The sequence below is a fragment of the Exophiala xenobiotica genome (assembly GCF_000835505.1).
Source record: "Exophiala xenobiotica strain CBS 118157 unplaced genomic scaffold supercont1.2, whole genome shotgun sequence".
Lineage (NCBI taxonomy): Eukaryota > Fungi > Ascomycota > Eurotiomycetes > Chaetothyriales > Herpotrichiellaceae > Exophiala > Exophiala xenobiotica.
In genome coordinates this window covers 4,615,736-4,631,274 of record NW_013562493.1, presented here as the reverse complement: position 1 = coordinate 4,631,274, position 15,539 = coordinate 4,615,736, and the positions used below count along the sequence as shown (strand labels likewise).

Here is a 15,539-nt window from a genome sequence, read left to right as displayed (position 1 = left end):
CCCCTATACCATGGATTCACATTTCTGGCAAGAACAGACTTTTTGCTGTCTTCGAAACAACCCTAGTTCAGCTGGACGACGGTCGGGTCGAAGGCAGGCAGAAGCTGAAGGTCTTGCAGGATCCTGAAGTAATGGTATTTTGACCGAGACTTTACTCATTTCGCCAATCTTATTCTCCAAGCTCACATGTCCACAGGAAGAACTGGACCTGAATTTGCTCTCTGTTGAAGCCCAGCGATCGATGGCACAAGCATCCAATCTGCTGAGCAGTGCTCAAATCCCTGAAGTTGCCGTTATTGTCAAAGTGCCAAACATCGCAATGAAATACCCTATGAGCAATGGACAGGTGGTACCATCTGACTCTCAAGCCTTCCTTGCTCACAGTGCAACAGTACCGTCGATTTCAAATTCGATTTACGCGTGACGAAGACTATTATGAAGCTATGAAAATGCTATCTCGTGCCAATGTCCCTACCGTCGAGGCAGGCTCGTTTCCTGCTCAATCAAAGCCCCAACATCCACCTCCACCAATTATGTTGACACCGAATGACTCGGCCTCTCAAATAGGGACTTCCAACGAAGCATCGACGTCTCACAACCAGATGCTTGGATTTTCAAGTCTCGGGCGTCCTACGATCCACACCTTGCGCCCAGCAATGGCTCCTCCCGCATATGTTCCTGCCGCCCTCGACAACGCTCAGTCTCGCTCAGCTGCGAACCAACCCATTCTTGACCACTTGCAGACAGGACCAACACTTCGAGGTCAACCAGGCGGACCTCGTTCGAATATCTCGCTGAGCACAGCTACCACTCTGGTGAACGCTAAAGAGCAATTTGGCATTCAGAATACATACGGTCGTTATGACGTCAATTCCTACCTACCAACTTCACAACCACCAGGCATCAGCCACCTGCAGGTGGACACCAAGCCGGCTCAGCAGTCAAGCACTGCCCGATTAGACCAGCACGAGTTTGCTCTAGGTCTCCCACCGAGAAGGACACTGCCATTCCGCAAGCCAGAACCCAGTGCCAACACCTCCGGCTCAACATCAGGAAGCAGAAGCGTTCGCCTTACCAACCAGGCAGAGTCAGACTCAATGGCCGTTCCCTCAGTTGCAGCAGAGGACGATTTATCCACTGTAGCATCACCTCAAGCCACCGGCAAACGCAAACGAGGCGCAGCCAAATCTACGGGAAAGCCCCCAGCTGCTCGAAAACCACGAGCCCCTAACAAAAGGGCAAAAGCTGGCTGCAAGTCCACAGCAAACGCCCGCCCAGTCCCTACCGTCGAGGAATTGCTCAAACAATCAAGCCCCGGCCTTACTCGCCGCATGACGCGCGCAATGAGCATTCTTAGTACTCAGAATGACCACACCCAGCAGCTGAAGCCGACAAAGGCCGACATCGCCGAACCTGAGCAGCCTTCGCCCCAACCTGAAGCCAGCCACGAAGCCCATCGAGAACCGAGTCCTTTGCTCGGTAGCCCGACGAGACGAATCACGCGATCTACCTCAAAAGTCTCTGCTAGTGTGGAACACATGAAGATCCCCGAACCCGATACTCAGCCTCAACAGGGGAAGGGCAATCCCTACCCATGCACACCAGCCGAACAGATCATTGATCCTTTGACTCCAGCCTCGCCAGAAGCACAACACGTCGCCATCAACCCCAACCTCAACACCAACGTCCAGCCCTCAGCTCGAAACCTCCTAATTCAGTCAGAGCCCACCACCGTGCCACCGTCATCATTCACATGCGCCGACCCCCAGCCCCGACCGAACCAGCACCAGCACCAGCCAGAACCAAGCACCGACCCGGTTCAAGCCATCCCCTCCATGCTGACCAATCTGGACGGTGACCCAAATTTCGCAAACGCCATGGACAAACTTCACGCCTGGTCTGAACAACCTCCGTCCGTTCGACTGCAGACTCTGAAATCCTACTTCTGTCGCCTGATCATGCAGCCGGACTTTCTTAACCTGTGTAAAGACATCGATGGCATGTGGGAGGGAGAGATCTTGAATGCCAGGCTTGCCAGGATGTCTTGAAGCTGGTGTGATCGCGGTGAGGCCTAAGTTGCCATGCGAGAGAAATTGAGGGAGGTAATCACAGGCGAAAAGTAAAATGTGTCCTTACTTTGTCTTTGTCGATAAGTTTTATGAATGAGGGATGCCATGTCTCATCAGTAATCCTGATTGAGCTGTGAACAAAACGTGAGAAAGAAGGAAAATGACTTTCTTCCCTCTTCCGTTCTCCCTCAGGCCTAAGACCCCTGCTACTAGGTGTGGCTGTAGTCCTCGAGCCGAATGCTGGTAACGACTAGCTATGTTCACGAGTTCAATACTCGGCCATGAAGACCAAACCTAAATCACTGCGTGGGGATGGAATATGACAGAGGATAAGAGACATAAGACTGTGCCGTATGTTAAAATGAAAGGCAAAACCACGGTAACTCTGCACATCGAGGAGAATGTCAGTTGATTTGCACAATTGATTCAATTCGATGCTGCAATTCCTTGCGAACCCCAAACGGTACGCCATGTACAGTCCCTAAACTGAAGGTATCTACTCCAATGCTCGCTCATGCCAATGCTGGTAATCTACCATCCGCTACTTCGAATAATGCTTTCGATCGAGACCGAGCCAAACAAGAGCTCGCTTGCTGAACGCTGGCAGTAAACGATGCTAATAAACACCAGGGAAGCCTCCCCGAGTTCCAATCAGGGACAAGACTTGGGTTATCATCCATTCCTGACTTTTGTAGCATTCCATCGATCCACAAAACTTTTGCCCAAGCTAAAGTATAGTACCATGGAGTCCAGAGCCCGGCCAGAGAAGAAGAGCACCAAATAAATGTTGAGGCTGATTGAAAGTCGATTTATTGGCAGTGAAAGCTTGCTGAAGGGAGAGATCAACAATCGTGAATTTCTGTAATGTGTGGGTTTTGTTCAGTTGACTTCCTTGCATGTCCTGCGAAGGTGCTGAAGAAGATTTCGGTAAAAAGAGGTTATGTGTCTGACCGTGATTCCCGGTCTCAGTCGTAGTACGACCAAACACGCTCAGCGTGCCCAAGGCCCAATGCTGAAGGCGTCGTAAGAGGCCAGCACCAAAGTCATGCCAATGCTGGTTGGCAAGATGGTGCAAAAAAAGGAAAAATGCTTGGGATATAACTCAAAGAGTCCAAGAAGCTCGACCTGTCCATTAGGAGAAGCATCAATGTCCTTTGATGCCCGAAAAAGTACAATGTGAGTTTCGCTCCCAACGCCAGGCTAATACGCATTCGATGTTTGAAGAAGAAAGGTTCGCTAATAAGAAGCCATTCGTTGGTTCATGCCACGGAGAGCACCTAGATTGATTCGTGATCCGGCGACAGGGGTGAATTCAAGGCCCATATCCAAGTCCATGTCACTGTCAAGCCGGCTCCGACCCATGGCAGTGGGACTTGAATCAATCGAGGGAGAATGTTGGCCAAAGGCAAAAGTCTGAGCTCGAACAAGTTTGGAACGTTGTTTCACCTTGCCGAGACCACGCTCGCAATCAAGAACGTGCTCTTTGGCATCCATCTCGACATAGTTTTGTGGGAAACATCGAGCTCTATAGTCCTTGAAGAAAGTGCTATAGCCACCGTCTAGAATGTAGACCTCAGGATAAGTCAGAGCAGGATATCGATCCGCATTGACTGTACGATCCCTGTTGCGGATAAACTTGGCCATAAGAGGTGCACGGTGAGCAGAATATTCGCAGTGGAATATTAATAAGGCTTTCGAGGTTGGCTCGACGGTGAAGAGTTGTGAAGATAGTTGTTCTTTGTCGTTGAAATTTACAGCGCCGTCGATATGGCCGCCATTGTATTCGTACTCGAATCTGCAATCGATGACCACAAGCTTCTCATATGAGTGATTGTACCTGCCATCTAGCACCTCAACCATGGTCTCCTTTGTGATGCGTGGGAGGGCGCCAGCTTCGCCGTCAGGGACGAAGTGAGGGAGTTGAGGCACGTGAGGTGCTTCGTTGTCCATGATGGAGGGTAGCAAGGGTGGAGGTGGGCTCATCCGTTCTTTCTCACGGTTCATAACCTCTTCCGGATGCTCAAACATACTCAAGGACCGACGGAATTGCTTGCGAGGTCTCACTAACGGGTTTGATCCTTTCCGCACGTGTCCGCCGATAGGGGATCCATTACGGGAATTTCCAGCACACAAGCTGTTGCGAGATCGTGCAGCCGCGAAAGGGGCAGGAGGCAAACGAGAGACTTGCTTCTCTTGGACAGGAGAATCGGCGAAGATCTCTGAGAGGGACAAGGATGAGGAGGTTGCTGGCTTGTTACTCATGTAGTCGAGAAACTGGAATGGAGGCCCTTGACTCTCCGGTGCAGGTCGCTGCGGAAGAGTACCAGTGCTGTAGCCTTTAGCTCTGCACAAAGACGGCCGTAGCGGACCTGGCTTTCGCCGCTCCTGAGGCACACTGAGAGTTTCTGATCGAGTATTTATGACAGTGGGCGAGGCCATCGCCGACATAGGAGACTCCGCAGGTGTAGGTTCTGGGGTCGGTGACTGTAGTTGTATTTCTACCGAACCAAAGGGTGCTTTGTGTGGTAGAGGAGAGAGGTCCAGGTCCATAGCATCTTGAGCTCCAGGTGAGGATGTAGGTATAGGAGGTGTGGTGAGGTTCACTAGGCGGTGTATCAGTCTAAAGGGCAACCTCGAACCTCCAATGTCTGCTTACGGTGGCCATCCTGCGATGCAAAGATGCTATTAGGGAACAAGGCTCTCCGAGGTGTCGGCAATTGAGGACTAGACTCTAGTTAGCCCTTCGTTGACATGCATTTGGTGCCATATGTGGGCATACCTCTGATCAATGTGGAAGTTTTGTGAAAGATCGGCAGCAAGGCTGGCAGTGGGCGAAGACCCTCGAACAGGCTTCAGGCTGAAATAATCGCTAGGGGACCTCTTCATTGATAGGTCCTTGAAGTTGAAGCTGTTGTTGCCAAAGGGTTTGGCAGTCGCAAACGAGGCATATGTAGAAGGACCGTCGTGTCTGAAGCCACAATGGCCCAAGAATGCTGGAGGCTGCATGGCCGCCAACGGTGAAGATGCCTCAATCATGGTGCCGACGAAACCTCTTTATTTGAACACCCTCTCTTATGCATACATAGAAGTAACAGTCCCGACGTTTCCCTCTCAATCAGGACCGGGCCTTTATGCAAATTCGGATTCTGCCCAGCAAAGACTGTTCCACAGAGTCGTCGAGGGACAGAAGTCTAGGTACAAGAGTCGAAAACCGAGTGACCCTCGCTGGTCCGTGAGAGCGGAAGGCTTGAAGGGCGGCCGAGTAGACTTCTCAGGCGAACATGGTCCCCAACGGCAGGTTATAAAGAGCGACTGCGAGGTGGTTTCGTGCTGCCAATGGCGATGGATGAGGCGAGGATGGAGAGGGTCAATGCCAAAGGATCCAACCACCAAGGAGCAGATAGGTCTTCTTCCCTGGACAATGTGCAACAATGTTGGATTGAGAAGAAGCCTTGACCTGCAGCTCGGTGGCTTGAGGAAGAGAAGAGGAGGGATGGGGAGAGTTTTAAGCTGAATGCAGGTGAAGGCCCAGGTTGTTGCTGGGCAGCATTGGAGTGGTGAGGAGCGATGGAGTAGCAAGCGATGCAATGCGGAGCCTTGGCTGCGAATCCAGAAGGAACCGCCCAATGGACCACTTCTTTCTGACAGCTACTGATATGCAGCGAGCTGTATGCAGTGTACGGTAAAACGAACGTTCTAACTGCAATTGTGGTACGGTAACTGGTTGTCTCGTTACACGACACAGACCAAAGGAACAGGACCGATAGGAGAGAGAAGCGCTGGAGGAATGACGCCCAGATACGGAGCAATAATGCGCACCTGGTACCTGACCTGGGCCGCCCATGCCCATAATTCTCATAAGCCCCATCATGCCCATTCCTTAACCCACGAGCCTTACAGATATCTTTGCCAGGGCACCCCACAGCCTAGAGTTCATCACTAACCTTGGATTCGGTATGGCGAGTTTTCACGCCCCCGCCGGCAAGTCAGAAACACAGGCAACGCGGACGACCAACTTTTTCCAAGTCTCGTTTCATCAAGCAACCATGTCGACCATTCAAGAACCAGACAAGGCCATGCTTCTCGTTTCCGGAATGTCCACCTATGTCATTGCTCATCTTGCTGACCATGACCTTTTGTTGATCCATTGATCCACAGGCACCGACGGCCTATATTGCAACCGCAGCGATCTCGATCAAAAATCTGTTTGCTCGTCTATCCACGCTTCAAGAGACCTCCAAAGGACGATACTTTGACGACCATTGTACGAGTGGAGAAGTCTCTTGACAGGTCCAGTGCGCCTCTTTTGGGAAGGCCAAAGGCCTTATCCAGCTCAGCTGCAAGAATAGCCCCGTGCCTGACAAGGTTCTTACGCCATGACACGAGGTTGCCCTGTGCAATAACCGACTTCAGTCTACCTATCACAGCTGCCACACTGCATGTCAAACACCTCGGGTTGCTTCTTGATCATGCTTAGTATGTCATCATCCCGTCGTCGGCTGCCCTTTTCTGGCAGTAGAAATACAAGACCGTATTGCTTAGCCTTCCAGTAATGGGCGCGTGCGGAAATCACATTGCGATTGGAATGCCTCAAAGCACAGAGCAATATGCTGCTCGACGGTCTAGATCGCCCAATGGTCTATTGCTGGGTCTTCTGAGCTTCTCGTGGAACTGAAGAATTTGTGAGAGCATGGCTCGTCGTCCCAGCTAGAAATGGCCCCAGTATCGCAGGTCAATAGCTGTTCGGATGGGCACCTTGACATCCATCACATGCAGCAAGCAGAAGAGAAGTTTGAGTCAAGAATTGCGCCATCATTCTTCCGTCTTATCTACTATGTATCATGGTCAGCGTGGAGCTTGACTGATTCAGCATGGCTTCAGGCCCTAGCCGCTTCATCTACTCGCTTGTGTGACCTTAGTCCACCGGCGACACCGTGCTAACGAACTTCATCGTCGAAGCTCATCAACCCTTTCGGGGGAAGAGTCGGCCAAGGTTGAAAACGCTCCTAACAAGCGGCCACGGCCAGGACCGATTTGAGTCAAGACCGCAGGATTTTGATGAGCCTTTGTCGGCACATGGTTTCACACTAGCAATGATTGTCCACGGTTGCGACGGCCTTCCACTCCATGTCCCCACGATGCTGGCTGAAAACCTCGATCCGAAGATAGAGTCACCTCTGTCTCTTGCCGCGGTGAGACGTCATGCAATCAACTTTGTACTTCTCTTCCCTGTTTTCCAGTACTAGTTATCAAGGTCTTGCATTGAACTTGCACACACGCGTTTGATCGAGATCGTGACCACAACAACAAAACACCATCTGCCGGTCTCGCGTAATGGTGTTGCAATGATGCTGGCTAGGGCTGGACAAGATGAGGGGCAGTACGGAAGCTTTGGATCAATTCAGCCCGATTACAGGCTGACTCCCCCACCCACTGCGACACAGGATGAGTCCGGGGAATTTCCTGGTGTGATGGTGAAGCTAACTACTCGTATTATTTGCGTTTTGGGTTTTTGGTCACCCACACGCGTCTTCAGTCAATTCAACATGGACATTGTTGTATCAGTCATCATCAATTTGGATTTTACGACTCTTCCAGTCTCTTATTGCATTGCCTATAGTGCTTGAAGAACGGTTTGCCGAATGCCGGGACCTGGTTGCCTGGTCCTCGATGGGACACAATCTCCGTCAAGCTCGGTTGGATCATCGTCGAGGAGACGTGTCGCCAAGCCCGAATATCAACAAGCATAACGCGCTATGGTCGCCTGTCCACGTGAGCGACTGCCCGCTTCTCAACCTCTGGCTGGCCTCTGGCTGACCTCTGGCTGCCGTATGTGTGTTCGAGCCAGCCGAGCACAGTGCAACAATGACTTCGGTGGCGAAAGCACGGCACAGATACTGCATTTCCTTTTAGGTCGGCGTCTCGAAGTCAAGCCATTGGTTGTCAATTTGGCTTGACAGAAGCTTACCCGGAATTCTGGTTCTGAACGACATCTTTCAAACATGTTCTTTGTCAGAAAAAGCGCTTCCGCCGCGGTTCAGCATCGTCTTGGATGATTCTCGGACCCTGAAAATACTTCTCTGACAGCACACGGGCTCAATAGTTCGAGGTGATCAAGGTGGCGTTCAGGGCTGTTCTTTCTTGTCTCAGTCACCAGCTTCAGAAACCACTCCAGAACTATCCTGCATTTGCACTGACCTCCGAGGTTACCGCGTTTTCGAGTCATCACCGAGACTCCAGGAAGACATGATACTATACAGCATGCCATGGCTAATCAGAACTTCAACGGTATGCCCCTTGATTAGAGCATTGGCCTCTCAGTCGAGTGTGATACAAAAGTGGTGGCAGTCTTCCATCCCGATCCTGAAGCTTTCGATGCAAGTCACAAAAATCATGTGAGGCTTCTAGAACATTTCCTGTGCTACGGGATGTTGTTCGTAGTGGCTATCAAGACGGTAAGAGACAACGCAGCCTGTCATTATCTCTGCCTCGTAATATGCTCTTTGAACCAAAACGCGAGCAAAGAGTGGCTATTTTCCGCGTGGACCTTTCTCAAATTTCCTGACCGCGCGCTCTCGGCAACACACTCCATGTGATATTCTACCTTTCTCAAGGCAAACTCAAGTTCCACGCCACCGGTTCCGACGCTGAACAGGTTGCCAGAGCGAGCCACCCATGGCGAAATCATGCATCGTGACAGACATTCACGTTACAACACGTGAAATGGGAAGTAACCTCAATTGTGTCTCTTTTCACGTCATTGTTGACTTCGACTTGTTGATACTAATCTCGGAGCCTTGCAGCTGATATATCCCAACCCTTGCAAATGACGTACATAACGTGTCGCAATTCCATTTGGGTGATCACGAACTCGGCAGACCTGTCGATCGAGCAGATCGCGCTCGAGCCTCAATCTTTGTATATTGCGATCGACACTGATCTCAGATGTGCAGGATGGTGACGACATCACATGTTATGAAACAGAAACAGAAACCAAATATAACATTGCAGCCTCGGGACGATTCACACCCTTGCCCGGGTCACTGTTCAGGCTTTCGAAAGCTTCACCTGGGGCGTGCCCTAGGAAGTGTAACAACTACCAAAGATACGCAGATGCATTCTCTGTTTCCATGTGGGAATAGCTTCTCATCTTGGGCATCGGCGTGCGTCAGCTCCAGACTGTTCCTTATCATTCCCCTGTCTGCAGCATAGCGGTAATTCCTGCGGCAAGGAAGCGACTTGATACACGTGAAGTGGGCATACAACACAACATTGGCGTTTTCTAAACAATATACGCTGCCCAGAGCACATACATCACAATGTTGCGAAACCCCATTCTCGGCCCCATTATTGCAAAAGCAAGCCCATGATGAAAGCACTATGGCTGTCGATTGATCGTGGCATTGACGTTGAAGTCAACCACATCAAAACATCTGTGTCCCCAGTTCTACATACACCCTCTAACCCAAGATGCAGCACGTCTATCTATCTATATCTCGTAATGACCAAGCCCAAGCTCTCGTTTCCGGCTCTGAGTGCGGCCGCTAAACATCCAAGCTGAAGCACCCTCGCTACTGTTGTTCCAGCCCTCCTTCCGCGGGGCCTCCTTTGTTTCAGCTCCCCTTTTTTATCTTACTCAAAGTAGCCCTCAAACAACCACTTCATCTTCTCGTTGACCTGCTGACTGCGCCCCGCCGGCGCGGTGCTTATGCCAAACTCCCTCGCGCCCTGGAGGTGCGTTGCCTGGACCAGATCGTCGTGCTCTTCCTTGGACAATTCATCCAGCACGGCGGCGATAAAGCGTCGTGCGTTCAGCGCGTTGGCGCGCATGTGTCCCATCACCATCTCAACGGAGACGTCGCCCGAATCATGCCAGCACTGGACAACGCCGACGTTAGACCGATGGGAGACATCTCGAGGAAGACAAAGAAGCTCAAACTCGTTCAAAAACAAACGGCTCAAAAACTCTCAAAATCAGAAAGAAGCTCAATAGGCTTGTTCGCGGAAACGGAGTATATCTCCAAACACAACATAGAGCAAACATAGAAAGGAAAGGCGATGTGACAGAAGACAACGGCGCCAAAGAGGAGGGCGCAGAGAAGATATAAAAATACGTACATCGTAATCCGTGCTCATGAGAATGACCTGATACGCGATCTCGGCTTCAGCGGCAAGTTTGGCTTCGGGTAATGTCGACATGTTGATCACCGTGCCGCCCCAGCTGCGGTACATGTTGGACTCTGCGCGGGTGCTGAATTGGGGTCCCTCTGCATGTCTGTGAGTCAGCGATCGATCTCGTTAAAAGTAAGGTCTTTCGAAGTAGTGCGAAGCCCGCCCCACCCCTTGAACGGCATAGGACTGCAAACGAAAAAAAAGGCTCGTACTCCGTACATACCCATGACAATAACGACACCTTTATCATGCAACACCACCCCATCGCCCTCAAGACTATGCCCGCACTTCCTCACCACATCGCCGACGCGCTTATCGAACGGATCCGCAAAGGGCACATGCACCACGAACCCGTCCTCAAAGAACGTATGCGGCCTGATCCCCTTTGTTCGGTCGATGACCTGATCCGGCACCACGAAGTCGCGCGGCTTGACTTCTTCGGCGAGACTGCCGGCGGCGCTGAACGCGATGATACATCGCACGCCGAGTTTGCGCAGGGCGGCGATGTTGGCGCGCGCGGGGATTTCAGAAGGGTTGAGTTCGTGGTGCGGGCCGTGGCGGGCAATGAACGCGATGGGGATCTGTTTGCCCGTCGTGGGCGACGGGTGTTCGAGGATGGTGATCGGGCTGGACGGCGGTCCCCAGGGCGTGTCGACCGTCAAAACGGCCGCCTTGTGGAAGTGCGGGAGGTGGTCGAGGCCGGTGCCGCCGATCACGGCGATGTGGACGGGGCCTGTTGTTCCCGTCAGATGTTAAGGAGTGGTTACTTTGAGAGGTTTGTGCAGCGGTTTGTGTGCCAGGTTGACGAGGCTTCATGTACAGAGCAGAAGCATGTACAGATAAAGATGCTCGACTCCTCCGGTCCCGGAAAGATAAGAAAGACCGGGGATGGTGGATTGATAGACTCGACCAGTGGGATGGGAAGAGTACACAGTAGGGTTGCGCAGGATGAATGGGACAGATACGGACCTGCATAACTGGTAGGGACATTGTCCGGATCTGGAGACATCTTGTATAGGATGTGATCAATCGTAGTAACAGGTTTGGTGCCTTGGTGAATTCAGGTTTGCTGCTTGCTGTTTGCTGACTGGCGGTCTATAAAGAAAAGATATTTTTATATTAGAATTGAGCAACGTGGAGACCAGATCCTTAGCGGACTGCGGCGGCAATCAAACAAATTCTGGTCAAGATTCGAGAACCCAAGTATTAGAATCCAAGGTATTCATTCACAGTAAATAAATCCGTTGCCTCATCCTTCACATGTCAATCGTGCCCTCATAAAAATTGCATGTCATCCATCGTCCACTCCACTTCGGACACAAAAAGATTTCACCGAAGATTATCCAGCCCTTCACCAATTGCGCCATACCCGCTACGAGTACGCAGTACTAGGTACTGTGATAGATATGGTCGGCACGAACAGTACGTACCACGAGTACGGACCAACACCTTGAATGCACAATTATATACAGACATTCACCCGATAGCACAAATCAAAGGGCAATCACATCCGCCCTTCAGTCACCCAGGGATTGTCGTCATAAGCCTCAGAGGCGGAAGAAGTCATCTCTTTCAAAAGCACTCCCGTGTCAGTGGTGCGTGCATCCCGCGGGACACTCGCCGGCACCATCATTGCAGCGCCGTGTTGTATACCCTCATCGGGGAGCGACAACTGCTGTTCGATGTCTGCAAAACTGAGGTCGAAGTCATCCTCAAAGGCTGCTGCTGCACATCGGTTGGAGAATGACAACGGTCCAGCGAGCCGGTTGTCGCCTAGATAACCACCTTGATGGCTAGCAACATGAGCAAGTAGAACCTTACTTCCATGATAGATCCCTGACTCGTCACCAAGCAGCGTACATATCAAACAACGGAAAGATGGTAGTTCTCCTTCTTTCTGTTGTTGCATATGTGACTTGGCGAGAAACAGCCAACGATACCGAACTCCGCCTGTAGTCTGCCAAATGCGAGTATCAATCTGATGGCCCTTCTTATCTGAGATAGCTTTGCCAGCGAAGTGGCATTTGGTGCTGGCACACTTGTAAGCCATGTCACTGCGGTACATGCCGAGGAATGCTAATGAAAGTGCTTTCTTGGTTGACCCCTCGCGAAGCTCGTAGGCCTTCTTGCAGCATCCACCAAAATTTGTGATGGGATACAGCGTGGATGCAGTGGACAGGTTTGATGCCATTGAAAACGTGGACAGCGAGGTGGTCTGCCTTGAAACGATCGGGGTAGAGGGCATCTCGGTGTTCGATCGCGCGGTCGGACCTGCTGGTCGCATGGCCAAGTCATAGGTGCCTACCACAGATGACCGACTGCCCGAGCTGGACCATGTAGCAGATGAACTGGTTGAAGCCGTAGTATCTCGACGAGAAGCCCGCGGGAAGACCTCTTGTTGCGATGCCCGCGGCGAACATGTCGCTGGACTTGGAGGACTAGCTGCCATCTGTGAAGATGGGATACCCTGTTGGCTGGTCTCCCTCCGGCGGAGGAGGCTGCCCAAAGTGTGAGACTTTTTGGCCCTCTGTTGCGGAGGCGGACTGGCAGCAGGTGTCTGCTCTACCACTGGTAGCGTCGACTGGGATGCCACGGGCTGAATGCTTGCATTCGCCGAAGACTCGATACTGGCCGGTCGCGATGTGGAGTCTTGTTTCGATTGCGCATTTCTCTTTCTTTGCATTTCTTCCTTTAACTTGCGCTGAAAGAGCGCATGAAGGGCAGCGAGGGCGTCATGTCGGCCATTATCAGAGGCATCGATACAAGTGTCGAAATCAATGATACCATCGTCGCCTCTGGCCTGCGTGAGGCCTTCTAGGAGGGCATTCTGAGTATCGATTGTGATCTTTTGTAGTGCGATGATGGCAGTCGCTGTTATCAGTCAGCAACATCCAATAAAGTGTCTGGGTAAGGTCCGTACTATCGCCCTGTTCAAAGGCAGGGCCAAATCGCTTGTTTCCTTCAGCGACGACTTGTTCTATCTCTTTCTTGCCTTTCTCAATTGACTCCTCTAGTAGATCAGATGGTGGTAGGGCAACGTGGGCTTGCCGTCGAGCCTTGATTTGCCGGATGATGCGAGCGCCCGCATCATAGGCTTGGATGAGACCTGCGACGCAGCTCACGATAGCGAGAGCCTCGCCAACTCCGGACATGGCGTGGCGAGAGTGACGAGCTTAGAGTTACTCAAATCAAAAGAAAGTATGGGCGGTGGAGGAAACTTGCAGTGAACAGGAGCGAAGAAGAGCGAGACAAAGGCATTCTGTCGCATAAGGCTGCGCCTCACTTCGGTCACTTCCTGACATGCTGCTAAGTACGTTTAGCGGAAAGCCACAGCGTGCTTGGTCGCAGACGGTGTGCATTGGTGGGTGGATGGTGTTGCTCCCGCTGCGGACAGGGGACTTGAAGCGAGGGGAGCTGGGCGAAGCATCACTTCTCTGCTAGCCGCCTCGATAAACCGTGAAACACTCCGTACTACATCTTATACATGAGTACGGGGTACCATGAGTGATAACCTACCTTGCAATAAGAAAGTCGACCAGGATCGAAGACATACAGGACTATGGTAAAACAGAAATCATGCAACATGGATTGTCTTGCAGCATGAAAACGTGGCTGCCACGAGCCTCGGGCAGAGCCTTGAATTTCGCCGAGTTCCATCTCGCCATCTACCAATCTTCTTGTTGAATGAGCATCCCACGAAAATCCTTCTTTCTGTAGGGCTGAATCATCGCTTTTTTCTCCGCTTCATTCTACTCGTAACTACAGGTACACCTGAGGTACAAGTCCGGCAGCAGACATGTTTGAAGTCCCAAATGCAAAGAGGTAGGCCACCATAAGTCGTCGGTCGAGCACTCGACAAAATTCTGACATGTGAAATCAAGGATCAAGCGATCTGAACTACTTCAGCGTGATGAGAGCCCACAATCTCGATCTTCATCAAGGTCAACGACCCCTTTCGGCGCGGAAGAAGACGAAAGTGATCAGAATGTGAAGCCAAACTACGGCTTCCAATACGACTTCATAAACCCCGTATCTTACACATCAGAGACCGCTGCCCACGAGTCCCAGGGGTCGACCAAAGCAGATGACGACCAAAACCAAGAGGAACAAGAATACCAATTCCGCCTCTTCACCTCAGCCCCTCAGCAGCAATCAGCAGCCCAACCATCTCAATCTACAAACCCAAAAATCAGACTCTCAGCAACTCCACCACCAGAAGATCTTGCGGAGTCCTTGTCCCTCGACAAAGCCAACTTCATCCGACCTAATCGACCCGAGTCTTACTACTTCACGTCAGCCATTCCTCAGCGACTGCTCGAGGATCTGAGATCTCAATATACGCAAGTCGCACTCTCCACCTCAGACGTTCTCTCGCGCGCAAGCTCGACAAACTGGCCCGGGACAGCCCTGCCCTGGAGATGTGTTCACGTCGAGCTACTCAACTCTCGCCACAAGCTCTCGGATCCCTCGAATAAACCGTCCATCTCCGTCCCCACCCGTGCGGCAACAAAACAAGACAGCACCAGATCTTCATACGCCAACAGACAACGAACAAGACCGTCCAAGAAAAGCCGGATCCTCCTTCGCCGCCGTCTCGCCCTCCGCGCCGAACTAGCCGCCCAGGCCGAAAAGTCGGACGAACTAGAGCGCCAGAAACGCACGCAACGCAATCGTGAAAAGAAAGTCAAGCGCAAGGAGAGGGAGAAGAGGAAGAAATTGGACGCTGCCCAGGATGCCGCCGAACCCGGACAGGCTCGACAAGAAGATGAGCAGGAGGATATTTCCATGCTCGACGACGACTCAAAGGACGACTCTCAAATCGCCGAGAATCATACTCATACTCCGGCACCGCGAGCCCCAGCCCCAGCCCCAGTATCAAAACTAGATGATCGAAAGCCTGACGAGACGAAGAAGCCGCCAGTCACTTCGACACCGAAAGCGCCCACGGCGCCCAGAAGGACAGAGGCCTGTACAAAGTCATCAACTCCCACCAAACGAACAGCGCCCACTGCGAGAGCAGTACGAGTCTCCTGAATTTTACGCCAGGCACAAGGCTTGAAGATGATAAATGAGGTAGTTTCATGTCTTGACCAATCTGAGTCGCCCAAGCAGATGGGAGTAGCTGCAAGTAGGGACCCTTGTACCTATGCAAAGCCGGACGACAAAGGAATCCAAATGGTCGTTTCCCTACAAGGGTGACATACAAAATCAATGGCGGCCGGCAACCAAGTGAGCAATGAACAGCTTCGAAAGATTAAAGATTTTCAAAATCTGGATGTTTTTATCCGTCAACCGAGT

The 15,539-nt window shown here is 51.6% G+C and overlaps 5 protein-coding genes across 7 annotated transcripts; 2 read left to right on the top strand and 3 right to left on the bottom strand.

Annotated features, from left to right (window-relative positions):
• Positions 1-70: 70 nt before the first annotated feature.
• Positions 71-2,213, top strand: PV05_03943 (uncharacterized protein). The gene is made up of 2 exons (XM_013464628.1): positions 71-134; positions 197-2,213. The coding sequence occupies exon 2, from the start codon at positions 339-341 to the stop codon at positions 2,046-2,048; it is 1,710 nt and encodes a 569-aa protein (XP_013320082.1). The 5' UTR covers positions 71-134; positions 197-338; the 3' UTR covers positions 2,049-2,213.
• A 248-nt stretch (positions 2,214-2,461) lies between these two features.
• PV05_03942 lies at positions 2,462-5,729 on the bottom strand. Of its 3 annotated transcripts, XM_013464627.1 has the most exons (3): positions 4,849-5,729; positions 4,726-4,793; positions 2,462-4,672 (listed from the first exon to the last, which is right to left on the bottom strand). In XM_013464627.1, exons 1-3 carry the CDS (start codon positions 5,103-5,105, stop codon positions 3,306-3,308), a joined length of 1,692 nt encoding a protein of 563 aa, XP_013320081.1. In that variant the 5' UTR covers positions 5,106-5,729; the 3' UTR covers positions 2,462-3,305. The 3 variants fall into 3 exon arrangements, with proteins under 3 accessions (XP_013320081.1, XP_013320079.1, XP_013320080.1); XM_013464625.1 differs by having other exon boundaries at positions 4,726-5,729; XM_013464626.1 differs by having other exon boundaries at positions 2,462-4,793.
• Positions 5,730-9,326: 3,597 nt separating this feature from the next.
• On the bottom strand, positions 9,327-11,496 carry PV05_03941 (methylthioadenosine phosphorylase). Its single transcript, XM_013464624.1, has 4 exons — positions 11,211-11,496; positions 10,465-10,974; positions 10,188-10,336; positions 9,327-9,947 (listed from the first exon to the last, which is right to left on the bottom strand). The coding sequence occupies exons 1-4, from the start codon at positions 11,248-11,250 to the stop codon at positions 9,702-9,704; spliced, it is 945 nt and encodes a 314-aa protein (XP_013320078.1). The 5' UTR covers positions 11,251-11,496; the 3' UTR covers positions 9,327-9,701.
• Positions 11,497-11,745: 249 nt separating this feature from the next.
• On the bottom strand, positions 11,746-13,393 carry PV05_03940 (uncharacterized protein; the record flags this gene model as incomplete). The annotated part of the gene is made up of 2 exons (XM_013464623.1): positions 11,746-13,112; positions 13,162-13,393. The coding sequence occupies 2 exons, from the start codon at positions 13,391-13,393 to the stop codon at positions 11,746-11,748; spliced, it is 1,599 nt and encodes a 532-aa protein (XP_013320077.1).
• A 644-nt stretch (positions 13,394-14,037) lies between these two features.
• On the top strand, positions 14,038-15,275 carry PV05_03939 (uncharacterized protein; the record flags this gene model as incomplete). The annotated part of the gene is made up of 2 exons (XM_013464622.1): positions 14,038-14,063; positions 14,123-15,275. 2 exons carry the CDS (start codon positions 14,038-14,040, stop codon positions 15,273-15,275), a joined length of 1,179 nt encoding a protein of 392 aa, XP_013320076.1.
• Positions 15,276-15,539: the final 264 nt, after the last annotated feature.